The sequence below is a fragment of the Epinephelus fuscoguttatus genome, linkage group LG14 (genome assembly GCF_011397635.1).
Source record: "Epinephelus fuscoguttatus linkage group LG14, E.fuscoguttatus.final_Chr_v1".
Lineage (NCBI taxonomy): Eukaryota > Metazoa > Chordata > Actinopteri > Perciformes > Serranidae > Epinephelus > Epinephelus fuscoguttatus.
This window is the reverse complement of record NC_064765.1, coordinates 36,232,148-36,259,006: the sequence shown is the minus strand read 5'-3', so window position 1 is coordinate 36,259,006 and position 26,859 is coordinate 36,232,148. Positions and strand designations below refer to the sequence as shown.

At 39.8% G+C, this 26,859-nt stretch overlaps 2 protein-coding genes across 2 annotated transcripts; one reads left to right on the top strand and one right to left on the bottom strand.

The window, feature by feature from the left end:
- Nucleotides 1-1,544: 1,544 nt before the first annotated feature.
- Nucleotides 1,545-16,265, bottom strand: rrh (retinal pigment epithelium-derived rhodopsin homolog). The gene is made up of 7 exons (XM_049596316.1): nucleotides 16,154-16,265; nucleotides 12,936-13,126; nucleotides 8,712-8,811; nucleotides 7,193-7,346; nucleotides 3,930-4,098; nucleotides 1,839-2,017; nucleotides 1,545-1,681 (listed from the first exon to the last, which is right to left on the bottom strand). The coding sequence occupies exons 1-7, from the start codon at nucleotides 16,263-16,265 to the stop codon at nucleotides 1,576-1,578; spliced, it is 1,011 nt and encodes a 336-aa protein (XP_049452273.1). The 3' UTR covers nucleotides 1,545-1,575.
- Nucleotides 16,266-22,082: 5,817 nt separating this feature from the next.
- Nucleotides 22,083-25,216, top strand: LOC125901001 (cytochrome c oxidase subunit 8B, mitochondrial). The gene is made up of 2 exons (XM_049596355.1): nucleotides 22,083-22,242; nucleotides 24,865-25,216. Exons 1-2 carry the CDS (start codon nucleotides 22,126-22,128, stop codon nucleotides 24,961-24,963), a joined length of 216 nt encoding a protein of 71 aa, XP_049452312.1. The 5' UTR covers nucleotides 22,083-22,125; the 3' UTR covers nucleotides 24,964-25,216.
- The last annotated feature ends 1,643 nt before the right edge of the window (nucleotides 25,217-26,859 follow it).

Genomic DNA, 26,859 nt, shown 5'->3' with positions numbered 1-26,859 from the left:
AAGTGTGGCTTTAGACTGAACTACACTAGGCTACATCAGCTAGAGTCAACCACCAGAGTCCTGGCTGAGTTTGAAGATACACTGAGAATACATGTCATGACACAGAATCACTCAAGTTTTACCTTTCTTGGGGTTCTGATGTGAGCTACATCAGTACCACTAAAGATGAGTGTTTTAACCCAATCACCAGAATAAATGTTGGCATTGTGTACTTCTGCAAACCACAGATACGTTACATTTGTACGTTATTATGTTGTAGATACATTTAAACTTGACGTTTCTTAAATTTCAACAGTGCTGTGATCAACATGTGGTTAGGTTGAGGCACAAAAAACACTTGGTTATGGTTAGGAAAACATCATATTTTGGCCTAAAATACCCAGTTTTGGGGGCACAATCCCTGCTGGAAAAGTAGCAGTATCTCAGTAAAAAACAGCTGTTTGTTGTGACACTATTCCCGCAGGATGTCTTAACAAAACAACTGCTTTTGTGGAACAGTCCCCGATGGAAAAACAGTAGGGGAGACGCTGTAAAACACCCATGTTTGGTGCCTAAAAAGCCACTTAAAACAAACAAGTTTTTTGGTGGTCTCGAAGAGTGGCGTGCAGTGGTCTGCATCCTGGCAGGCGCCTTGCCCAGGTAACATGCCATGCACTATCCCCTCCATCTCCCAATGACAAGGTCAGCTCTTATACTACGTCACTTTAGAAACGTTGATATGATTCGTATGCAACGTAAAAATGTAACATATTCATGTTTTGCAGAAATGTACAACGCCAAAATTTTTTCGTGAGGACTTGGCTGTGGGTTTTCAATGTATCCAAATACAACAGATCATATGATATCTTACAGATTAGCACACCACAAATGACTAAACTCAATTAAAGCAAATACATACTTAATGTTAAGTTATTTAGGCAAGGTTTATGCAAGTAATTTTACTGTGGCTAGGTTTAGGAAAAGAAACATGATGACATCATACCCTAAAATAACTCAAAGGTCACTCAAAGTTCACATGGTTCAGAACACTGATCTCCTGGAGAAAGTCTTGTGTATTGTGACCCATCCAATCACCATAACAACGTGCCCTAATGGGATCACTTCCTTCTTCACTTCTGTCAGCGCATTGGTCACATGATCACAAACTTCCCAAATACATGGCTTACACACAAATTACTGGCTCATGATCACGTGGGATATGTACAAACTTTAGTGCCTTACTTTTCCTAAGAAATTGTACAAGCAGTATATGAGAGCAGTTTGGGGTTTTCCTGTTCTTGCTCTGGCCTTTTCCAAGTACGAGATATGCCGTACAAGTGAATAATGCAGTCCATACACAGAAAGATTTCCAGAGTCCGTCTGTTATTGAAGTGACTAGAACACAAACAATGACTACACTGTCACAGCAAGTGGAATGTACACAGTAAACACCACAGTGCATTAGGTTATTAAACAAAAAACAGCTAGAAGAGACAGAAAGACACTGACAGTGATTCATTTCATCAAAGCAATCTTCTATACATGGTTTAAATGCCACGGTTTATTGATACAATGCGATACTGATGCAGTGTGACCTCACTGGGTCAGGGGTTGTTGGGAGGTTGTCATGGGAACCTGGGTATTGATGGTGATTCGCTGCCTGGTTTGACATCGGATCATCCCTATGATGGCTCTTCTGAACCTGCAGGAAAAGATCATCCACTCACAGTTAAGTACAGCAAAGCATTAAAACACTAAAATAACAGACATCCTCTCTTTACCACCACAACTGCAAGTAACAAGCACATCTGCACACACATCAACTGTTACCAAAGTGGAATGAGGAGAAAAACACTCACTTTTTGTTGGCAATAACATAAATGCAGGGGTTGTAAAAGGTGGAGGACTTGGCAAAGAGTGGAGCGATGATAGCCATGGGGGCAGGGATGGTTTTGGGGTCACCAAATGATGCCCAGAGACAAACCAAGGAGTATGGAGACCAGGCCACCAGGAACATGACGATCATTACTATGGACATCTGCCAGCAGAATATGGTAGTAAAGGAGAGAGGTAAATTAAAGGCATTGTTCTGATTTTTTTGAAGTGGGGTTGTATGGGGTATTTATCTAAAGACAGCATATTACAAACAGTAGACGTCAGTCAGCACAACTCTAGTTTGGAGAAGGAATTCTGACATTGACGCTTAGTAATTACTGCTGTGGAGGGGACAGCAACAAAACATATTTTAGCCACCTAAAAAAAGTCCCACCTAAATAATTATCATTATCAGTTAAGTGTATGCTATTGAGAGTATTCTCACTGTTTTACCTTGATGTCAGACAGTGACTTCCAACGGGAAAATGAAGCCATTATATCGTGCTCTTCTTTGCCAGACTCCATTGCGGAAAAACAGTAATTTAACATCACTGGACAGGTGCTGCTGCGCTACTGCTGCCTTATTTTGTTTGTGTTATTGTGTGACTTTGGCTTTTAAAAGGGTTAGTTTGGATTCACCACAGTCACGCAATAATACAAACTAGCTAACTGATAGACACAGCCATAGATCAGCAGCTCCTGTGCTCAGTGAGCTAAAATTATTGTTTTTCTCAATGGAATCTGGCAGCTTTGACGAGAGCATAGATGGGGATCTGTTAATGGCTTCCCATCAAAACGGGCTGTCTGACAGAAAGGTAAAGTGATAATACTCTCAATATACTGTACATTTAAACAGATGTTATTTTTTTTTAGTTGGCTAAAATCTGTTTTGTTGCTGACCCCTCCACAGCAGTGCATTGCTTAGCTTCTGTGTTGGACTCTTCTCCAAACCGCGGGCGTGCCGACTTACATCTACTGTATGAGTACACTGACCGTGGAGAAGTACCTCATACATTCCCACTCCAAAATTCAAACTATCACTTTAAGTGGATCAACATTAAGGTGATAAAAGGCATATTATGACCGCCAATTTTGATGAAAGCTCAGATAATCTCCTGTATCTGTTTTTCAGGTCAAGAAGACTCACATTACGTTTTTATTATAGCCCACTGTTTCCAAAGGCTTTGAGAGACAGTGACGGACTCAGGATGTTTGAAAGGCAGGGGCGGAAAGGAAAAAAGGGCACCTACTGCATGACATGGGGACAAGAGGGCAGCCAAAAGGGCACATCACTCATTTTTGTTAATCAAGAGGGCAGCCAAAAGGGCACATCCGCTCGTTTTCACTGCTCAAGAGGGCAGCCAAAAGGGCAAATCCACTCGTTTTTGTTAATCAAGAGGGCAGCCAAAAGGGCACACCCGCTCATTTTCGCCACTCAAGAGGGCACTTTAATGCACCAACAGTGTAGCAAAAGCAGCAAATTGGTAGCAGGTGCAGCCCACTGCCTACTGGACCTGATGGATTGAACTGGATCTGTTAAGCCAAATGCACTCAGATGCCACATTTTTGCAGCACTCACAGTCCAATATCCAAGCAATGAAAATGCAGTACATGCGTGAGATGGAACTAAGTAGAATTAGTGCCTAAAAAGACATTTCAGGCTACAGTTACACTGATAAACTGTGGGTAGATACAAAGCCTTTTAAGTGACCATATTGATTAAAATTAGTCGGACACAGAGGACCAAAAATGTGCCGGTAATGTACCCGGTGGACACTGGATGTGTCAACATGTCATTCTAAATGCTATAAGACTTTGTTACATCATAGCATGCCATGGTTACAGTGTACCCCTGGAGCGTTTCACATGCAATGCGTGCAGGGAAAATACTTATTAATTATTTTCAACTAATAGCCATTTGAGTTATTGGATAACTTTGTTTAACCAAATATTAAAATTTAATTTAAAAATGATGACCTACGCCAAAGCCACATCCCACTGCAAGTGGTACACTAACTCATCAGAGAAGGAGAAAGAAGAGTGAGCTTGATGGCTCTGTGGGGCTCAGTGTTCACCTTGGTGACATCCATCTGATCTGACCAGTCGATGTTGATGCTGTCCAGGCAGTTGCTGGCTTTGTATCTCTTTACAGTGACTGACACGTTGTAGTAGCAGTAAAACATGACGGACAGAGGCAACACAAAGTTCACAGCAATCACAGCCATAGTGTAAGAGATGAAGGAGCTGTGGAGGAAAAGCAGAAGTAGTTTAAGAGTCGTATCTTGGGCTAGCTGACTTTGAAAAAGAGTTTAAAATCCTAATCATTTACATTCAGTTCAAATTTTCCTTTTGCATTGGCTATATAATTAAATATAGACTTACCAAAACAGGGCCAGGCTTACTAACTAATTACTTCTAGTAACTATTCATTAACTTGTTGCTGATGTTATTTGTGGGAGTTTTTATACATATATTTTATTTTATTTTTATTCATTTAACCAGGAAGTCCTATTAAGATTGCAAATCTCTTTTACGAGAGAGACCTGGCTGTCTCATACTTGTGTTTGGCCATGTCGCTGAGCTAGTTTGCTGTCTCGGTTAAGTAGCTGTTCATTAGTCACTCACTCTAGAGCAGGAAACAGCACTTCAAAATAAAAGCTCTCTGCCAGAAATTCACTGTACTTAGAAATAAAGTGTGTGTGGGTTGTTTTTGTTTTAAAGGGAAATTTCGGTTTGTTTCAACATGTCTCCTATCGTCCTAAATTTGTTTCAAGTGACTAGTGACATAAAAATAATAGTTAGCATGTTAGCCGTTAGCCTAGATACAGCCGGGGCGCATAGTAGCGTCAGACCTGTTAAAACGTAAGTGAACGGGCAACCTTCAAGTGCAAAGTTAGTCCAGCTTTTTCTCCACAAAGACCGCCTCATATCGTTAGGATAAATGTCAGAGAACATATAGAAAACGACATGTAAACGTGTTGTCTTACCTTACTGGTGTGCTGCCATGTTTGTTTACCATCTAGCTCTGCTTTCCAAAGTGCGGCCGAAATATCGCAAGAACAAGCAGTGATCTTATACCGTGCCTGAAATCTCACGAGAACAAGCAGCAACAGCTGGAAGGCAGAACCGGACAGTAGCCTGAAAAGTTCATTCATTTATTTTATGAAAGATTTATAGAATAATGGCTGACTTTTTGCCAGACTTTGACTTTGTGGAGGAGGAATTTGATTTTGCAGAGTTTGATGGCTGCCCTTATTTATTTGATACACTGACGAAGAGCTTCGTGAAATTGAAGAATGGAGGAGAGAGAGAGAGAGGTGCAGCGGGTAGAGGACGAGAGAGGAGGAATGGCTGCTGCAAGGCTGCGTAGCTCTGGAGATTGGTGGTGTACCTGTGAATGCTGTGCCCCAATGCCCACAGAAGGGGAATGCCTCTGTTGCAAGGAATGGGACCGGTTGCAGCCTTATTTTCAAGGTCTGGATGTGACCGAGGACGAGACACCTCCACCTGGAGTAACGTTAGTATCCAGCTAGGCTTTATCTAGAGCTGCTTTGGAAAGCAGAGCTAGATGGTAAACAAACATGGCAGCACACCAGTAAGGTAAGACAACGCGTTTACATGTCGTTTTCTATATGTTCTCTGACATTTATCCTAACGATATGAGGCGGTCTTTGTGGAAAAAAAACATTGTTTAGTGGACTAACTTTGCACTTGAAGGTTGCCCGTTCACTTACGTTTAAACAGGTCTGACGCTACTATTATAACTATTATTTTTATGTCACTAGTCACTTGAAACAAATTTAGGACTATAGGAGACAGGTTGAAATAAACCAGAATTTCCCTTTAACAAACTTAACACATTTCAGTCACTCGTGGTCCATTCAGAATAGACCTGCGACCCACTTTTAGGACCTCTTGGGACCACAACACACCAGTTGGGAACCACTGATCTAGACACATAGAGAACATCTGGAATGTCTTTTTACAAAATTGATTGATCCATAAGTGAAAAATTTGACACTTAAAGATGTACTTTTTCCATTGACTGCTATGGGCTACATGGTGGCAGAATTCAAAATGCTGTCAAAAATTCAGATTTTGACATACAATTCTGAAATCAAAAACACTTCATCTACCCTGATGGCAAAATATTGTCAAATTCTTTTTCATGAACACTGGAGCTTTACTTAGTGTGAATTTGCAGCAGCTGCTTACAGTTACACATTCTGATGCACTGTGGGCTCAGTTTTTGATAGTTGAAAATCTGTGTGATGCATTTGTGTAGGACAGTCTGAAGATGCTGTATAGCAAGTTTAATGTGAATTGAGCAACAAATGTGGAAGAAGATAGGTTTAATTTATTTTGCAGCTCCTGATAAAAACAGAGTCATTGAATTCACAGTTTGTACTAGGTTGGGGTGTACAACAGTGCCTTCACAATTGGGCCAGGTTTAGTGAGAGTTGCAAAGCCATGGGCCATACAGGTGATTTGTTATGGATTTTCAAAGTTTTGAACTGTAATCAGTAGCCGTAGTGCCACCATCAGGAAATATTGGCTCCCATTTCCCGTTGAGGAACTTTAGCATGGGACTGGACCTATGAGCCAAGTTTAGTTAGGGAAGTTACATTTCCTCGGAAAGGGAAGGAGAAGGAGGAGAAGAAGAATATTGGCAAATATAATGAGGGGCTTGCATAGTTGACTACACTATGACTGAAGGCCCCTGGTAATCAGATGAATGAAGGGCTTAAGCTAAGACATTCCTTACATATTTCAGCAGCGCAACGTGACACGGTAAATGTAGTAAAACAAACAAACAAAAACAAGGATGAAGGACATCCACTGCATATGGATAGTATAGACTGTCTTACTGAACACAGGGGCAAGTTGAGACCACCTGTCACACTTACCAAACTTATTTTCTCTTATTTATCCCACAGGGGGATAAGAGCACAAACAGAACTTTGTAAGGTAGTTGTAAACTTACGTTTATTTTACTGTTTTTGTTTTGTTGTTTGGATGGATCTTTTGGGCCGTTTTTGACAAATTTATTATAAAATATAGTTTTCTGTTGTTTTTGGGTATGCTTTTATTCTGTGGGTATTTATTTGATAATCAGTATTGCTTGGTAGGATGTCTTGTTTTTATAAATGAATAAATTGAGCCCTAAGAGAACTTAGTAATAATAGTTGTTACAGTGTGATAACAGGATATTTCAGTAGCAGTACAATTAGTAGTGGCAGCAGTAATATTTATTTTGTGATAGTTTTAAAACAAAATGTTACAGCTACTGTCAAGTGTCAAGTATGCAACATGCATTTGTAGTCTATTGACAACTCACGCATCATTTTGCCTCCAGTTGATGGTACATGTAGCTCCAGTGGGGTCAGGGGCATAACCAGCCCAGCCCACTATAGGCATGGAGGACCAGAACACAGCATTCAGCCATGCTGCCACAATAAGAAGGTTGTATGATCGCATTGTCATTTTCTGCCCTGGAGAGAGAAATTAAATCCACAGTGAAGGTCAGGGAGGTCACTAACACGATGATTCAGTGTGGAGATATTAGTCTCATTACAATATTGTCATTGTGACTGTTATTGTTGTCAGAAAGCTTTATCCCATTAGGAACATGGAGGTGTTCAATAGGTTCATGGCAGTCTCCCCACTACAACTAATATTTAATGTGCACAAGTAGAATCATAATCACAGTGAAGTTAATAGTTCAATCCACTATTTATTGTACATGTGCAACAGCTTGATACAGCATTTTTATTTATTTTATTTTTTTATTATTATTATTCACATCATTTATTTCTGATTTTATAAATGATTATGTTATCTGTTGACCCTAGAGTGGTTTCACTCATATCTCTCTGGCTGTAGTCAGTTCATCCAGTTGAAATCATACACATCCCATCCATCCCCCCCTCTCCTCCGGTGTTCCCCAGGGCTCTGTCCTTGGCCCTATCCTATTTATTATTTACCTCCTCCCACTTGGACTGATATTCCGTAAACATAATATCCATTTCCACTGTTACGCAGACGACACCCAACTCTACGTTTCCTCCAAACCCAGGTCTGCCTCCTCCATCAGCCTGACTGTCCCCACAGCCCGTCTGTCCACCATGGGGTCCAGAGCCTTCAGCCGCTCTGCCCCTTGTCTCTGGAACTCCCTCCCCCTTGACATCAGGAACATTGACTCTATTTTAGTTTTCAAGTCCCACCTCAAAACCTACCTGTTTAGGAAGGTGTATGAGTGTTAATGTTTCCTATGTCTTTTAATGTTGTGCTGCAAACTCTGCACTGTTTTTCTGTTGTATTTTAGATGTGTTTTAATTGTATTACCTGTATTTTTTTTATTGTTGTACGGCGACCTTGAGTGCCATGAAAGGCGCCTTATAAATAAAATGTATTCTTATTCTTCTTCTTATTATTATTAGTTGTCATCTGATCAGATTCAGCACTCCTTATCTTGTTGAATATTCTTGTACAATGACAACAAAAACTTTCTATTCAATTCAATTCAATTCAATTCTATTCTATTCTATTCTATTCTATTCTATTCTATTCTATTCACCTGTAGTTTCCTTTATGCCTTATACTTTTAAATAACATACTTTTTCATCTTTAAGCTTGGAAGTATTGAGTCATTGGTGTCAAAATCCAAGTCAAGTTGGAAGTTTTCTTTGATGTTGTCAAGTCTACAGTCATCGAATCTGTGACTCAAGTCTGACTTGATACCAAGTCATGTGACTTGAGTCCACAACTCTGAAAATTAGGGTTTATATATATATATATAAATATATATATACAATGGATGTATGTGTATGGAGAGCAGAAGAGCAGTAAATAGATACCTATGTCTGGTCTGCAGATGGTGAGGTAGCGGTCGATGGCCACCACAGTCAGCAGGCCGATACTGGCCATGCCAAAGAAGATATTTAGAGCTGCATAGATCTGGAGACAGAAACAAAAAACTTAATTAAATTTAAAAATTAAAAAAAAACAGTTAGTGATAATGGTCCTTTTATTCTAATTCTAATACTTCTAATAGGCCTTTATATCACTTGAATATCCACTAAATACTCTACTGTGCAATATACAGCCACCTGTGCAATATTATGCTGTCTGTGCAATATTCCTGTGTTTTTTTTCACTGTTGCATATAATATACTGGGTTCTACTGGTTTTATCCTTCCCTTCTACTGGGACTCATGGATGTAGCTTGCAGCGATAGTGTAAATCTGTATACTAGTGAAATTTGTTTTGTACATTTCTTATTTATAGTTTTTTTTTTAGTTTCTATAGCTGCCTTGTTTTAACTTATACCTTTATTGCACTGAATCTGAGAGCTGCTACCTCAATTTCGTTGTACTCGTACAATGACAATAAAGAGATTCTGATTCTGATATGTCCTTGAGGTTTACTGGTTCAAAGTAGTTGAATTTTGACACATAAAGATAGTTAAAAAAAAAAAAAAAAAGCACAACATACATGTCTGGTGTCATGTTCAAATTCACATTAATCCATACATTTCTATATCAGCCCGGGGTTAAAAAGAGACACACCAGGCCAACCTACCCAGGATGTTAACTGATTTTTCAGTTGAAGGAAATGCTGTAGTGTTTTAATATTTGAACATGCTCCAATTACTTTAAATAAAGCCATTGGTTTCCAAGAATTTTAACTAGGGCAGCAACCAATAATTATTTTCATTATCAATTAACCTGCTGATTGCTTCAGATTAACCAAGAACACACTAGGTGAAAAAAATTGTTTGAAATCTTGGATAAATTGTGAAAAAAAAATGCCCATCTTATATTTCCCAGGGCCCAAAGTGACATTTTCAAATTTGCCTAATCAAAAGTCAAAAACACAAAGGTATTAAAATTGTGATGATTTATGATAAAGGAAAGCAGTGTGTCCACATATTTGAGAAGCTAGAAGCTAGGAAGAATGCTTAACAGTTTTCCTTGGAAAAATAAGCCAGTAAATAAACGATGAATCGATGTTAATTATCACTCCTTTTTTCTTTTTTTTATCAAAGCTACCATGTTTGTTTTGTTTTTTTGGCAAAGTTACAGTATTGTGGCATAGAAATTAAAAAAAGTTTTGCACTGCAACACACAACAATATCGAAATGATACATATTGACACAGACCTCTGCAACAGTGAATGCCGATTAGTGAGTTCACTGGTGGAAAACCAAACTCGAACAAGTCTCAGGTTTCCGATCCTTGATTTCACAGTGCACTAAAGTAAACCAATGGCTGTCTGGAAGATTGGATAACATATCCAACAACCCACGAGTCTATTGTATGCCTTTGGTTAGCAGTATTATTGTAAAGTGTGCCTGATTTTCAGTGGATGGATACAATTCTTGTGTCCTTTTTGTTTTGAGAAAGCTGTCATTGATCAGCACTATATGACCCAGTGGAGGGCAGTATTTTGACTGACTGAACAGATGTGAATAGATAACATTCTCACTCAGACCTCGTCACACATCGACATTTGGCCACTTGACTTTTCACATCGATGTATGACGTGCAAGGTACCCTGGGTGTGTTTGTTGCTGATGTTCTGGGAAGCTCTGTTCTGTGTCAGCTTCAGCCTGCTACATGCAGTCTGTTCTCAAAGGAAATGTACAATTTGCATACAGTCTCTTTCAAAATAAAAGCACTACGTTGGTTCAACACTAGCCTCGCGTCACCAGGCTTTTCACGTAAGGCGAAGAGCCTGGTTTCTATTCACTCTGAATTTTGTCTGGATTCTGGTTCCGGTCTAGAGAGCGGATGCGGAATTCACCAAATTCACCAAAGTAAAAGTGTTCACCAAAGTGAAACTTTAAATTCTGGCGCACCATCGATTTGGGGTGATGAGGGGTGTAAGAAAATCGATTAACTTAGTGGCTTGGGGCTTTTCTTGTAAATTATATTCTGTAAATTAAAAAGTTTCGCTGCATTTTTATTAGCTTGGTGCTTTTATTTTGATTGAAAGGCGCATCCATCGAATTCCGGATCCTGTCTCACTTGCCCTGGTTTCGGTTCCTTACCAAAACGGCCACTAGCAGCCCCAGACTAGTTCAACACAGCAAATTGTTTTTTTGTCCTTAAAAAACAAATGATTAGCCAACACCAACACATGGTTGGGTTGAGGCAACAAAAGCATGTGGTTAGGTTTTAAAAAAAAAGAGCAGGGTTTGGCCTCCCGGGTGGAAGTCAGTGGTTGTTGGACCCATCCACCAACCCTCGCACGGCTTTTTTTTGTCAGAGTCTGACAGCAGAAGTCACTGCCCTAGCGCTGGTATTCAAGGACTTCAGTGTGAGACCCGGTTGGATAATCGTAAAGATTTTTTTGATGTGAACTTTGGTGCCACATGTACACTCTTTACTAAAAAGAAGTGTGAAAACATTTTTGAAAAAAAAAAAACAGTTGTAGCACAGTTACACAGTAGGTACTGCATAGGGAACCCCCCTGCCTAGTTCAAAGATTTGATTCTGGGTTTCCCAGCTCTGCTTCTCTTTGTAGACCAGTATCATATGGCTCAGTACTGCTGTGCAATAACAAGACCCAAGGAAAAACATAATCTGCCAAAAGAATCCAAACACGCGGCCTGCTGCAGTGCAGCAGCTGAAATAAACGTGCTTCAGCTTCACAGGTTGATTCTCATGGCCAGCTCACAACAAATCATGTTAGTTAGTGTGACATATAAAAGGTAACATGATGACATGGGAACTTCAAGGTTTGTGAATCTTCTGACTGGGTCTAAGGAATAATTCCTTTATATTTGCATACATTTTGGAGGAATGTGTAAAATACATTCTTCTCAAATAGCCCAGCAAGCATTTCACTGAGCAAAGGAGGGAGCTAAATCCAACTTCATAGGTCTGGCAGTTCACACAAACTTTTCATATGTTTTTCTACGAAATGTAATCCCACATATTTTGATTCCACTTTTTCTAAACCTAACCTCACTAACAGTGTGAATGGTTGTTTGTCTCTATGTGTCAGCCCTGCGATAGTCTGGCGACCTGTCCAGGGTGTACCCTGCCTCTCGCCCGATGTAGCTGGGATAGGCTCCAGCCCCCCCGCGACCCTCAAGAGGATGAAGCGGTTAGAAGATGAATGAATGAATGAATGAATGAATGAATGAACCTCACTAACTTTGGTTGCCGACACCTAAAGACACCCAACAATGTTTCATTCCATAAACCTAGCCACAGTAATGTTTATTGCCTAATCCTAACCTCAGTAACTTTACCTTAATTGTGTAACTGTAAGTTGATGACGTAACATCATGTAACATTGCACAAATTTGTAGGATATCGAAAGAACTGTTGTGCATGCATTTTTCATAGAATAAGTTCACCAAAAAAAAGCGGACTTTCACCCGGGACTTTCCCCTAGAGTTGCATGTTTGGATCCTTGTGAACTTTGAGTCATTTTAAGGTATGTCCTCACGATGTTTCTTTTGCTAAACCTAACCACAGTAACTTTTATTGCATAACCCTAACCTCTATAACTTTATGTTAATTATCTAACTGTATGTTAAGGATGTAATGTCATTCATGAGGTGCAAATTTGTAGGATATCACACAAACTGTTGGATGTGCATTTTTCGTAGGATGTCATAAGAACCGTTCTATGACTGTATGTTGACATGGGTTGACATACAACACAGACTCATAGAAATGCATGAAATAGACATGACCTCTTAATGCATTACATAGTGGTGGGCACAAAATCATGTGCTGGCGACACAAAAGCAATGCCAATGCAAAGCCTAGTACAAACGATAGAAGTTTTACCTTGATATTCCATGTGTAACACTGCTTAAGCACTTTTGGTAAGAGGTGTCCATTGAACCTGATAATTTACACAGTAAACCAGTCTACAAACGTTACCTAGGCATTACTCAGTACATACCAGCCATATAGGATGGGTCCTTGAAGATGGAGAAAAAACAATTGGTAGAACACACTGCCCCTGATCTCAATGTTAAATTAGGAGTTTTCAGTGTAGATGTAGGTAGTTCTATCAGTGAAATAATGTACATCTGACGGCACTCATATTCCACCCACCTGACAACCAGTGTAGCCAAATTTCCAGCTACCGTGAATGTCTGAGGCAGCTGACATGGGATAGCCGATCCCAGCCACTCCAATGTCAGTAAAAGCCAGGTTTATGATGATAAAGTTGGTGGCAGTACGCAGCTCCTTAAACTTTGCAAACATTAGCAGCACCACAATGTTGCTTGCTAAACTTATGACACCTGAAAAGAGAAAAGAAGACATGGTGTGAAGTTCCACAGTGTGGCAGCTGATAGTCAAAGTTGCAACACCTAATCCTATATTTATTCAGTCACAGTGACTGAAGAGTAAAGAACAAACACCAGCTGCATTTCTTCTGGTGGCTCCAAGGCTGTATTCAAGTTGAGTCAATAACTCTCATCCATCCATCCATCCATCCATCCATCCATTTTCATCCACTTATTCTGGGCTTGGCCACGGGTGCAGCAAGCTGAGCAAAGTATGCCAGACATCCCTCCCCCAAGAAACATTTTTCAACTCCTTCTGAGGAATTCCAAGGTGTTTCTGGGCCAGATGAGATATATAATCCCTCCAGTGTGTTCTGGGTCTACCCTGCGGTCTCCTCCCAGTTGGTTGTGCCTGGAAAATCTCTAACGGGAAGCACTCAGGAAGCATCCTGATCAGATGCCCGGACCACCTCAACTGACCCCTTTTCATTCAAAGCAGTAGTGTCTCTACTCCAAGATCACTATGGATGTCTAAGCTCCTCCCTTTCTCTAAAGCTTAGTCCAGCCATCCTACAGAGGATATTTAATTTGGCTGCTTATATCTGCAATCTCATTCTTTCATTCATTACCCATAGCTCATGCCCATAGGTGAGGGCTGGGACATAGATGGACCAGTAAATCGAGAGCTTTGCCTTCCAATTCAGCTCCTTCATCCCCATGATGTTTCAGTGCAAAGACTACATCACTGCTGATGCTGCATCAGTCCGCCTGTCATTGTCACGCTCCATTATAACCTCACTCATAAACACATCATCTGCAAATAGCAGTGATGCAATTGCTCTAAAATTCAGGTTCGAAAGACTTATTTAGAAAGAAAAAGGCCATGATCACTACAAGATGGATGGAACTATGACAGAGAAGACAACAACAACTGGTAATGCTCATCAAGAAAACAAGTCGATACAAAATACAGTGTGATCTTATCCCTACTCATCATAGTTTGACGCTTCATAAACCCCCTGCCTCATTATGATGATGCCCTAGGCTGCCATTTGCATTGAATATTGACGCACAAGGGTCAGCTATCTTGAAGCAGAGGGGGTCAGCAGTAAGTCATTTGAGTTTACTCACATGACTAAGAAGGGATATACACAGTTAGATTTAGGCAACAACACTACTCGGTTAGGGTTATGAAAATATTGTGGTTAAAGATAGTCACATGAGTCGACTCACATGACTAATGACTGACACGACGAAAGAACTCAATGTTGATTCTTAGTTTCATACATTACACAAACACGGGTCTCCAAAAAAGTCCTTTCATTTGTTGGGTCCATCTACTTCCCCTCCCACCTGTCCTAAGTGTACTTTTATGCTCTTTGTATGATATCCGTTGCTCTCAACATCTAATAATGACATGGGTGGGTCTGCATTGGAGTAGGCTGAAAGCCTTGTGCATCTTCTACAGACACTAAAGAACCCACAGGCGTCACTGCCCAAGCAATGTGTTTTGTCACTCTGGGAGTGAGACTATGTTGCAAAATAGGAAGAGGCCAATCTTGTTGTCTTGTGAAATAACTTTGGCTTCCAAAAGGGTTCATGATAGAAAATGTTTTGGAACCACTGCACTGAAGTTTTTAGAAGTGTTAACAGGTTATAATTCATATTTACTTTTTGGCAGCACAGCAGTTCAGTGGTTAGCATGGTTGCCTCACAGCAAGAGGGTTCCTGGTTTGAACCTGGGGGGGGTTGGCATTTGTGCGGAGTTTGCATGTTCTCCCTGTGTCAGCATAGGTTTTCTCCAGATTCTCCCGCTTCCTCCCACAATTCAAAGACAGGCAGGTTAGGTTTATTGGTGACTCTTATTTGGCCGTAAGGTGTGAATGTGAGTGTAAATGCTTGTCTGTCTCTATGTGTCAGCCCTGTGATAGTCTGCCGACCTGTCCAGGGTGTACCCTGCCTCCTGCCCAATGTCAGCTGGGATAGGCTCCAGCCCCCCATGCTACCCTAAACAGGATAATTGGTTAAGGAAAATGAATGAATAATTTATATTACACTGTTGCCCTAAGAGAAATACAAATTACAAATTCAGAAACCAAAAGAAAAACATCTGACACAGAATACAGTGCCAAGACCTGGATAAGTTACATAATGCTATTAGAACAGTTTTTCGAAATACAACAATGGACTAATGTCTTTTCACCTTTAATGGCATTTATTTGATACAGCCATGTTTCTTTACCCCTGTCCCATGTGTTCACCATTTTTTTTAAACTAATTAAAAACAATTAACAGAAATACACTGCTACTCCTACTAACATCATCTCCAATAAACGGCACCAAATCTCTCTATGTCTCTCTCTCTCTCTCTCTCTCTCTCTCTCTCTCTCTCTCTCTCTATATATATATATATATAGATTGATTGATTGATTGATTGATTTTTATTTATTTACGTGTCATGCCACAAGTGGCCCATCCCACACGGGATTACATGACACCAATGAAGCATAGAAAAAAAACCAAAACATTTCATATGTGACTTCCGGTACACATAACAAAATTCAACTTTACATAACCACAACACACACACACACACACAAAAAAAAGAAAACAAAAACGAGACATAATCATCTGTACAATGTCATACTTCTTTTAACCCAAGCCTTTTCTATAAATTCTGCATATATATATATATATATATATATAATGTATAGCTAGGCAGCAATATGTTTGGGAAAGAATAAATTCCCAGATGGGAAATGCAGCAGTAACTTTTGATAAGATCCCTTAACAATCACTGTTATTCTTTGTCATGAATGTCCTGAAATTGTTACACAACCACAATTAAAACTTAATTGTGAGATGTGTTGACATTATGTTTAAACAATGACTGAATGACTGCAGCTTCATTTGAAATGCCACTGAGCCCTGAGAGTTACATTATAAGGTTCTACAGAAGAAATATCAAGCAGAGGAATCACACTGCAACAATTCAGCTTTCATCATTCATCATCTATCTGTTGGTGGTCTTCTCTTTGTTACCTGCAGTAATTAGATATCCAGCCACTATGTTGTGCTCCAGTTGGGTAAAGGCACTTTCCCCTCCATAAGGTACAACATCATTTGAAACATTGACTCCAGAGTCAATCCCCATTTTCTGAGGTATTAGAAAAAGACGAATGAAAAATTAAAGCAAACAGTCTACCCAACAGTCTAGGAAGGAAAAATATACAGATAGGTAATAAAAAATCCAAAATCCAAACAAAAGAGATGCAGAGAATCAGTGTTGCAAAATGCTTGTTCTAACCAAGATCTGTATGGTGTTGTTGTGGAGAGGTGGGGGGTAAGGGTGGAGGGATGGGGTGAAGGGGATTATTACATACCACTGCCCCCCTGTTCCCTCTTAGCAGGAGGCAGTAGGCAGCTGGGCTGCTCATGAGAGGATTACCACTCACGTGGAGTTGCTTGCAAGTTGACCTCTGGCCAGTAAGCTTTGACATGACAAAACTAAAGTTGAGTTAATGCCTGAGCCTCAAACTGAGAACCATTCAGGTAATAGTTGGTACATGCTGTAGGTACAACCGAGGATGGATTACCAGCTGGCAAAGAAGGCACCTGCTCCAGGAACCCAGGGACCCTTAAGGACCCAGGGACCCTCAGGTCCCCCAAGAATAAGGTGACCAGATTTCTGAAATGAAAGGATATTTCCAGTTATATATCATTAAAATATCAAATGTTATTAACTATGAAAAAGGAGGACAGTTAGAGTTTCATTTCACCATGGTATGTTGCACTGTAATAAACTACAGCGCAGGGTGACTGATAATATCAGGAACTATGGGCACATAATTATGTTTTAAAGAAAGATAGATGGTGGGGGTGTGGGGTTGCTCCCTTCAAAAAAATGTAGTTTAAAACAAATTTCCTGCATTTCTACCGGGGATAATATTGACATTATGTTGGTATCAGCTGATATTGGCTTTAAAACAAATGAAGAATCAGTCAACAAGCTTTCTCTTATTTTGCACAATAAATGAATATTACATACACTGAAATGCATTCTGTTTGATGTCTCTATCTGCTGGTGGGCCATCACAATAAGAGTATGCATAATATGATGTTAATTCCCCTAGAGAAGAGACTTGATGATCACTAAAATTAGGTGGGCAAAAAAGTGTATATATCGATATCAGTATTGGTTATAGGCCATATAAGATGTTATTTATTAGCATATTGGGTATCAGCAAAAATCCAGTATCGTGAATCCCTAATTTCGACACCACCTGCACTAGTCTAGATTATTAGATTGAGGGTGTAGAGGACAGCATAATAACTGGGTAGACCCTGTATAAAAAATGAGGGAATAATCATAATAATCAGGAGTGGACTTTACCATGAGGTTCCTAACTAATATGGCCACAACTGTGATTGTTCTATTATGATGTTAAGTTATTTCAGATACTGGATCATGTTACTATTTTAGATCATTATAGCCCAAGATAACTTAATAAAGCTCCCTAAAAAAAACAATTTCGTACTTAAGAGGAAAACACTGTACCACTACATTTACCTGACAGATTCGGATTTTCACTCCCAGATTCTAACAATTAAAATATGATGCATAAAAACAAATTTAAATCAATAGTGCTGATCATGGGCCCACCTGTCCTTACTGCAGGACTTTGGCTTTAACTTGCTGTGTGCTATTAACAGTTTTTCTTGAGAAAATTTTTTTGAGTAGGCCCACATCTTCCAGAGCTGCCAACAGCCTATCAACATTCCCAGTTACAGAACGGGTGAAAATAAAGCAAGGCAGTTTGTCTGAGGCCCAGACCCCCAAAACACTAAATCCGCCCCTGATAATAGTAATAAAAGCACAGTGCAGAGTGATTACACCAAAAATGGAGACTGTACCCAGAAAAAAATGGGTAGGTATGTCTGTTCACCCTACCCAAGAACCCAGATTCACTCTGTGCTTGATTAATGATACAAAGTTTAATGGAATCTGTATGTTGCCTAACCGTGAGGCCATGTCCTGCAGAGGGGGTCAAAATCTAGGTTTAAAGAGTGGTAACACCCAAAAAATGATTGTTGGAGCAGTAAACAGCTACTGCTACTACTCTCACCTGTCTCACAAAAAATGAAACATGTCTTGTCATTTAATCAACAGTTGAGCAGGTAATGTGTAATGGGAAGCCCCAAAATGTCTCAGTGCTCTGTCCAGGGAATGAAACCAGAAGATGGGGCTCCACCTGACACATTAGAAAATAAACTGATAGAAACTCATTACGACAGCAGATTGGTGAAGATGTGGACAACATCTGTTGGTGATCTGCTCTCATTCTCACATTTTTAGAGGCAGGGGAGTGTTTCTGGCCCAACTTCACCTACCTCCAAGGTGCATGGAGAAGGGAGATAAATCAGATGTGTCAAAAGTCCAGCAACACGTGTATAAATTAGAACAACTTTATTACAAGACCAGTATGTTTCAGTTTGTGGCCTTTGATTTATCTCACTTTTCCATTCACCTTGGAAGTTGTGCCAGAAGCCCTCACTTTGCCTCTGCAGTATTCTGTGACAACAGTATATCAACATTATCCATTCTTTCACTGCTAGCAACAATGGCATCTGTGATTTCAACCCCACAGAGAGTTTAAGGACCACTTCACTGTTTGAGCATAATGTCAGTTATGAAACTATGGATCCCCTGGAAAAAAAAAACATTTTCAAAGCAGAAGATGCTTCGAAAGAAGTGGCATGTACCTTGTCAGAGCACATCAGAAAATCAGATCCCATGAGGCCTACAGATCAAACTGCGCATTCTTCACTGCATGGCAGATGACCCTGATAAAGGTCACAAGGCCACAACTGAGGCAATAATTCATAACACTTAACTGACAGAAAAGGATAGGCCTACTTTGAACTTTGGCGCATGGTGAATATACTCTTGCTATGAAGTTGTTCTAAATACTTAAACTGTTCCTGGAGTTTGGCATCTCTCATTTTCACACTGAGTAGAATCTGAGCAGGAAAGTTGATCTGCCTACAACATTAATTACTGTTCCATTCATTATTTATCATCTTTGGTTGGTGTTTTAGTTGCTTGGCTTCAACAGTGGTCAGAAGACCTCCTTAAATCATTTAGCCTGGCTGGTAACCATTAAGTGATGCTGGCAGAAACAAGAGATTTATTACTCTGTTGTGGCAGTAAACACAACACATGAGCCCAATGATAAGTGCGCTATATTCCAACCTTCACTACATGGTTAGGGGCTGATGAACAGTAACATGAACAGCTCTAACAGCAGGGCTACAACTATCACATATAAAGCCTTATTAGATTAATATTTCTGCAACAATGTGTACATAGCATTATCCTGTTGTAGCTCTTTCAGGTGGAGCTATCTTAATGCTTCTTAGTATATTATATTTAGTAGCTTAGTCCAGTAGTTCCAAACCTAGGGTGTTAGATCCGTCCTACAGGTCACAAGATAAATGTGAGGGGTCATGAGATGATTACTGGGAGAGGAAAAAAGAAAGTTCCAATATACAAATCTGTTTTTTTCATTTTGGGGATATTTTTTTTCTACTCTTTATTTTTTGTGTAATAATGGATCATTTTACCTCTTTGGCCCTTGAAAAGCTGTGTAAATGAAACCATGTGTGGTGGAGTGCGCCTTTAATGCAGTGTGTGTGTAAGCATATAGGACTAGTGAATGCAGCCCCAGGCCTGCCTCCACCCCAAACCACACCTCTAATCAGTGCAAGATTATATAAGGCCCTTGGTGGCTGGATTCATTCTTTTGGCTCCTGTCATCTTCCCTGTTGTTGCTTGTTTAACAGGTATGTAAACTTCCCTTGGACAAGTTGGCTCTTTTAACCCTGTGTACCCAGTTGCTTGCTTTTTGTTTTCAGCTTTGACCTGAGCTTTTACCTGTGGAAACCCTGCTGTCTTGCCTATCTGAATGATCTTGTGTTAATGCCCCATGTCAGAAGTGGTGAGTAGGGTTTCAACACAAACGTTGTAATCAATCAATCAAACTTTATTTATATAGCGCCTTTCATACATTAAAAATGCAGCCCCAAAGTGCTTTACAAACTAAAAACATATAAAAAAAAAAACTACAAATATTGAAAACCCGCCCCTCCCACCCCCACATAACAGAACAGGGGAGGACAGGAGCGAGAGAACTGTGGGTCGCCACACGAGCAGCGCCCCGTTTACTTAAATGAAAAAAGGAGAACAAGAGGGAGGAAGAGGGGGGAAAAAGCAACTCCCAAACTAGGCTCCTGTAGGGGGGCAGAGTGTGGAAATAGGAACAAAACCACCTCAGCACATAAGCAACATAAGACATTACAACAAACCTCGAAGACTTGCACATATGGGAGGGGGGAGGGTTTTGGGGAGGGGAGGTGTCGCAGCACAGACACTGGGGGGCGCGCACGCAGCCACATTTGGGCGCATCGCATCACCCTCCAATGCTACACTGCGACGAGGGGGGGCAAGAAGGCGTTGAGTTGGAGGGGGTGTGCGTGTTTTATGTGTCTTCATGTGTGTGTATGTGCAAGTCCATGTACTTCATCTCCACTCAGTCCCAACCCATTGTCTCTGCCGTCTCATAACTGATGACGAAGACACGGCCGTTGCCGTGGAGACGACCTCGGAGAGTTCTGATCCGGAAACAAAGTTCACAGGAGGAGGGGTGGTGGGAGGGAGATGGGGCCAGGGCATCTTGTCTGCATAACATCCAGGAGAGTGGAGAGGTAAACGGCCTTGGTGAGCCCTGTTTATTTTGTCTTCCCTTTTTGTTGGTTAACCCGCTCCTGTTTCTTTTGTTTTGCCCTTGTGTTGTCCTTTTTATTTAGCCTTATAGTTGACTTGCTGGAATTGTGTTTATTTTGCTAATATTATTAAACTAATTGAATTAATAATTTTTGTAACTTTTCTTTAATTGAAGCAGAGTGCCATCTTGTTGGGAGGTGAGGTACCTATTGTGTGGTCCTTACACTTTATGCGAGTAAGAGCACTGGGACACTAATGGAGCATTGCACCATTTGGCCATGAGTAGAGTTGTGTTGCACCTGAGGTGAGTAGGTGGTGCCACCCCTGGGCACTCAGTCTGCCTCTCCACAGATGGCCTCTACTTACTTTCCTTAGTCTTCTTTAGTTTAGCATGTTTGGACTGACAATGTTATCTTACTCTACTTTAGATTTTGTATTAAGACGCTTTAAGCTAATTGTAATAAAGCATTATTCCCTCTTATTGGTATTCATGTTGACCTGACAATGTTTTCTTTCTCCCAGCAGCTCCAGTCCCTGCCTATCTGCTTACTTTTGACAAATCTAATAAAACATTTGATTTATTTTGACTTCATGTCTGTCCTTGTTTCAGTAACTAGTCTGTGTGCCCTATCCCCAATTTTCCACTGAGTTTAAGGTTCCTGGAAAAAGTGTGTTCCTGGGGTGTAATTCCCACAGATGGCTTTTTGTCCTCACTGTTTTTCCCAACTTCATGCCTTAGCCACATATGTAATCATTTCAGAGGGGAATGTATCTTTGAAACTGCTAGCAACTCAAAGGCATCTGATACATGGCACAGCACTGATTTTTAGAGGACACAAGTCAAATGTTTCACAAGGTTATTTTTATTTGTTTTAAATTGCCTTGAGTTTTTTTTTTATATAAAATCTTAATAGTAACTCCAGTAGTAAATATTTGTCTAATAGGCTATAATGCAGGTAAAAAAGGCATTATTTCCTTTTAAAATGTATTGGTAAGTGTAATAAAGTAAGATAATATATACATTAAGTACCTCCATTTTATTTTAGTAAATGTACTCTCGATCCATGGATCTCTCTATGTATGTCAACATCCGGGACAGTAGGTGGCACTAACGCGACTCGCTAGTCATTTCCGGTGAGACGAGAAATGACCTTTCCATTGAAGCACTTCCTCTTCAATCCATACCAGCTTCTTCACCTGAGAGGACATCCTTTCGCCGTAGCAGACAAACATGCCGGGGCTCCTGAGAACCATCGCCAGCCGTGTTGCCCCTGTCCTGCGGGGACACACCGTTGCCCAGAGGGCTAACCTCTACACCGCCCCAGCCAAGGAGAAGGTCGGCGCAGTGGTAAGTCTGCTGTTAATGACTATGGGCTCATGCTAACTGCTAGCTAGCTAGCAGCTGTTAGCTTAGCTGTCCTTGGCTGACGAGGTCAAAAATAGTTTAATTAAAAGGTAGCGGGCAGTGTTAAACATGTATTTCATAAAAATGCTAACGTATCAAATAAAGTGAATTAAAACGTGCTTGTTCGGTGAAGTATTAAGTCATTTCTCATAATTTCCACACTAACGGTTTCCTTTCCTTCACGTAGTTAACGCTAGGCCCAAGCTAACACAGTAAGTTAATGCTAGCTTAAGCCATGTCTCTGCGCGGTCAGGCTTGTCTCAAAATATCGCCGAGCCAAACTGTTAAGAGCACTTTAAATGTAATGACGATAATTAAGTTACAGGAACAGTTACACATTTGGTACTAAACCCGAGTGACTTTGGAGTTATTCGCAATACAAGTTAACAAGTAACCTTTCAAACACTAGTGTGCAAGACCTGTTTGACCCACCACAGTCTTCACACACAAATCTGGAATGCTGTGTTTCAGTTTTCCCAGTCAGTTTGCACTCAGCTGTATCTTTGTTGCCTAAATAAAACTTGTATGCTATTTTAAACATTGGTTACAAGTATTTTTATATGGAGGTCTCTGGGGGCCGCCGGTAGACAGTACCCTTGTTTTTTAAGGCTTATAAAATACACCTGAACTCGGGAATGTGTAGGATATTACAACAGACCTAACATGTTATGTCACACCGTCTGCCGTGGCTGGAAATGCTGTCTTAACTGATGACAGTGAGGACGGTGCTTTACTGTCCACGGGACGCAGTGTTGTGATCATGTGATTGTGCTACTGATCGAAACGGTATTGATTTATGTCGATGACCCGATGTTTTACTGTCCAGAGACCCCGCACTGATGAACATTTAAATCGGCAGCCGCCATTTTCTTATTGTACATAACCATAGTGTATGTCTTGCACAAGAGAAGTTTTGTGTCCCCCCCCCCACCCCCCCCCGTTTTGTTCATAGTCTCTAAGTGATAAGAAAACAAAGATTCTTCTCAGAATGAATGAGAATCAGCATTTCTCATAACAAACTATTAAATTGGTGCAGTATCTTATTGAATTATGCATTATCCATAAAACAATCTTTCTATATGACTATCACAGATCAGTCATATCACACCTGAATGACCTTACACAGGGTGGATGATTTTGATGTTCTTTAAACTCAACTTGTTACATTTGAGCATGTTTTGTATGTTTACTTACAGATGCATGAAAAGTGTTTTTTTGATTAACTTTATTTAACTTTCAGATACATTTTCAGCATATGAATACAACCATAATAATTAGAACCACATATCAAACACCAGTTTTTAACATTAAATTGTGAAAACTCACTCAAACAGTACGTTTACATGCACAGTTAAGTCAGGCTATGGTTATAGCTCCACTAGGTCATTTAATTGGACTACTGTCCTTGTCCCAGTATACAAGCGAGGGAGGGGAATCGGTTTATTGATCCAAGTATCTGACTCCACTATAATAGGCAGAGATACGCCCCCTTCCAGCATGTTAGTATTGGACCTTTTTCAGGTTGACATAATGTCACAGGCCAAACAATCGAGCGTGGTCTAGCTCTTCCACCACTTTTTCAAACAGGTCCCCATTCCGTGTTTTCCTCCCATCCTTGTATTTCAAAACTCTTTCAGCTGACATAGCATGAACTCTCCTCGTCTGTCTAAAAATCCATGGTCTGGATGTAGTTTTCACAATGTTGTCACCAGCTTCTTCTTTTACGTATTTGATGCTATCCGACTTCTGGGTCAAAGCTCAGGGTGGAAACTGGAGCATGCACAGAGCACCTACGCCAGTTTGGATGCAATTGACTGTATACATGCAGGAGTAATTCGACTCCCAATCGCATTATCTGGGTGTGTTAGTCTGACTTACAGAAATTCAGTTTAGTACAATTTCGGTCAGAACATGTCAGGATTTAGTGGGACTAACACAATAAATTAATAATAACTTCTCTAATGTCACATAAACGTACTGAGTGAAAACCTATCAACATCAGTGCATTTCACTTTTTTTTTTTAAAATCGGTGTGCATAGGCTATTCATGATCTGGGGTGTACGTTCACATCACAAACCTAAAGCAGAAAGGCATTAAAACTGTAAACTTAATTTTGTTTAATATTTCGCAAGGCATAAAGTTATCGCAATGTTTAACAGCATTATGGCTTACCACACATTTTCCTGATATCATGCAGCCCTAATACAGAGTATCCAATAACATTCTATAGCTACAGATAATGATCAAGTTTAGCTCCTCTGCTTTGGATGAAAGACCAGTGGGACTGCATACATAGCTGGATGACACTATGCCACTATCAGCATATTTAAAAGGAAAAAACAATGAGAAAATTTTGGGCGGGCAGTGTAAATATATTCTCTACATAGAAAAAAAGAACATTGCTCCCCCAAAAAAACGGATGTGAATATCGACTTCAGATTGGTTCAGCAGATTAAACACAGCCTTTGACACACTTTACAGGGTGCATTTAATGCATCCTGTTTTCTGTAGCAGTGAAGATGCTGATTGGCTGTCAGCTGACTGAATCCTCTGTCTTTTGTCAGGAATCTACCGTTGCTCTCGGCTTTTTCTCCCTGGCCATCCTGGGACCATCTGGATGGATCCTGGCCCACTTAGAGGACTACAAGAAGAAGGATGAATAAAGTGGACATTTTAACAGCCTGGTACATCCTGCATCTCCTGTCTCCAGTGACAACCTGGGACCATCATCATCATGCTTTGCCGCAGAGAAGAATATGGAACAAGTTTACCTTCTCTCTTCTACCTCTCTGACAGTTCCACTCCACTTCCCAGATAGAAACCAACTGTTACAAAATGCTCACTCTGATACATTAATTATTGTGTTGCACCTCTTTCCTCTTAACAGTATGATACAAGATTAAATTTTAAACATGACTGTGTTGCTTGCTGTGTATGTTTTATGTGTGCTTTGGATAAGGCTTTTAATTTACAACATTTGAAGATTTGTTGTTACAGCGTTTCATGCTGCCAGATTTCTGTTAAACAGGTTCCACTGGTTTTTAGAAAAAGATCAGCAATATTTGCTGCAGGTAAACCACACCCTCTAGATAAAACAAGGACACTCATCAGCATTAGTGAATGAAAGAAGATCCTAAAAGGACAGTTTACCCCCAAATCAAAGATGGATATATTTCCTCTTACCTGTGGTGCTTGTTTGTTTTTGGCACTTTGAGGACCACAAGCCAAGTGCCTCAAGTTCCATTATATTTGAGAAAAAGCAGACATCTCTACAGTTGGTATCTCCAACACATGGCAACTCACACCAAAACAAACTAGAATGATAGATTGCACTACAGGTACAGAAAAAATAAATATTTCAGATTTTTGTGGTGAACTGTCTCTTACAATCCAGTGCAGAAAGTTAATGGCAAAATGTACTCAAACTATCAAAAGTTAAAAAAAAAAAAAAAAAAAGTTTATGGAATAGCTTCTTTTCATAGTGTTTTATAATACATCACTGGACATTTTCAAAATTACAGCAGTGACAAGGCATCACCACAATTTTCTTTTGGCCTTTATTTGAAATTTTACTATTAAAATTATTACAATGTAGTGCAGTATAAATACAATATTTGTCTTTTATACTATTCCAACAATGCGATGATGTACTTTATTTGTGATTTATAGTTTGTTTGACCAAAAAAATTGGTTGTAAAAAAAAAAAGAGTGGTTTGTCCATAGGTCATCATCAAACTTGAAACCAGAAGGCCACTGGTAACATAGGGAAAACAAAAGAAGCTCCTGCCTCTTCTGGTGAAAATGAACAAAATAGACCCGCCCATGCACCTGCCTACCTATATAAAACCTGCCTAAAGTGCTTTCAAGTTCTTGCAAATTAAAGAAACACAAAGAATTAATGAAAATAAATTTTATATATATATATATATATATATATATATATATGTGTATATATATATACACACATATATGTATATATATATATACATATATGTATATATATGTATATATATATATGTGTGTGTGTGTGTGTGTATATATATATATATATATATATATATATGTGTGTGTGTGTGTGTAAACAATCGAAATGCACTAGCAAATAGCTCCTACGCTGGTTATTGTCCAGTTAATTTACCCAATTTTCCCTGAAATTAGTACATTACAAAATTACATATACCTCCATATGATTGCAGTCCATGTAAGACTCAGGTAAGCAATATTTACTTTAATGTTTAGTACAGTATGGAGGGGGGCTACAAGGGAGAAAAAAAATCATGTTATGGCCTTCAAGCAAGCAGCGTTTTAGACTTTGCACTTACAAAGTCATTGCTGCAGGAATGGGTGACAGTGTCATGAAAAATAGTAGACTGTAAAAAAAAGAAGTTACACAGGTAAAAATGCTATAACTTGACAGAAAGGAATTCAATACCTAAACCAACCAGTTAACACTATATTTACTGTTAAATTCTCTTTATTTGAATTTATCTAACAATTTGTCATTATTATTAGTAGTAGTATAGTAGTATTTTGGCTTACACGAACTTCCGTACCTTCCA

Coding starts and splice junctions, on each gene's coding strand:
- LOC125901001 (XM_049596355.1), top strand. CDS start 22,126: ATGCCGGGGCTCCTGAGAACCATCGCCAGCCGTGTTGCCCCTGTCCTG. Junction 22,243..24,864: donor AGGAGAAGGTCGGCGCAGTG/GTAAGTCTGCTG, acceptor GTCTTTTGTCAG/GAATCTACCGTTGCTCTCGG.
- rrh (XM_049596316.1), bottom strand. CDS start 16,265: ATGGGGATTGACTCTGGAGTCAATGTTTCAAATGATGTTGTACCTTAT. Junction 8,812..12,935: donor TTGGCTACACTGGTTGTCAG/GTGGGTGGAATA, acceptor TTCTGTCTCCAG/ATCTATGCAGCTCTAAATAT. Junction 2,018..3,929: donor ATCAGATGGATGTCACCAAG/GTGAACACTGAG, acceptor TTCTGCTGGCAG/ATGTCCATAGTAATGATCGT.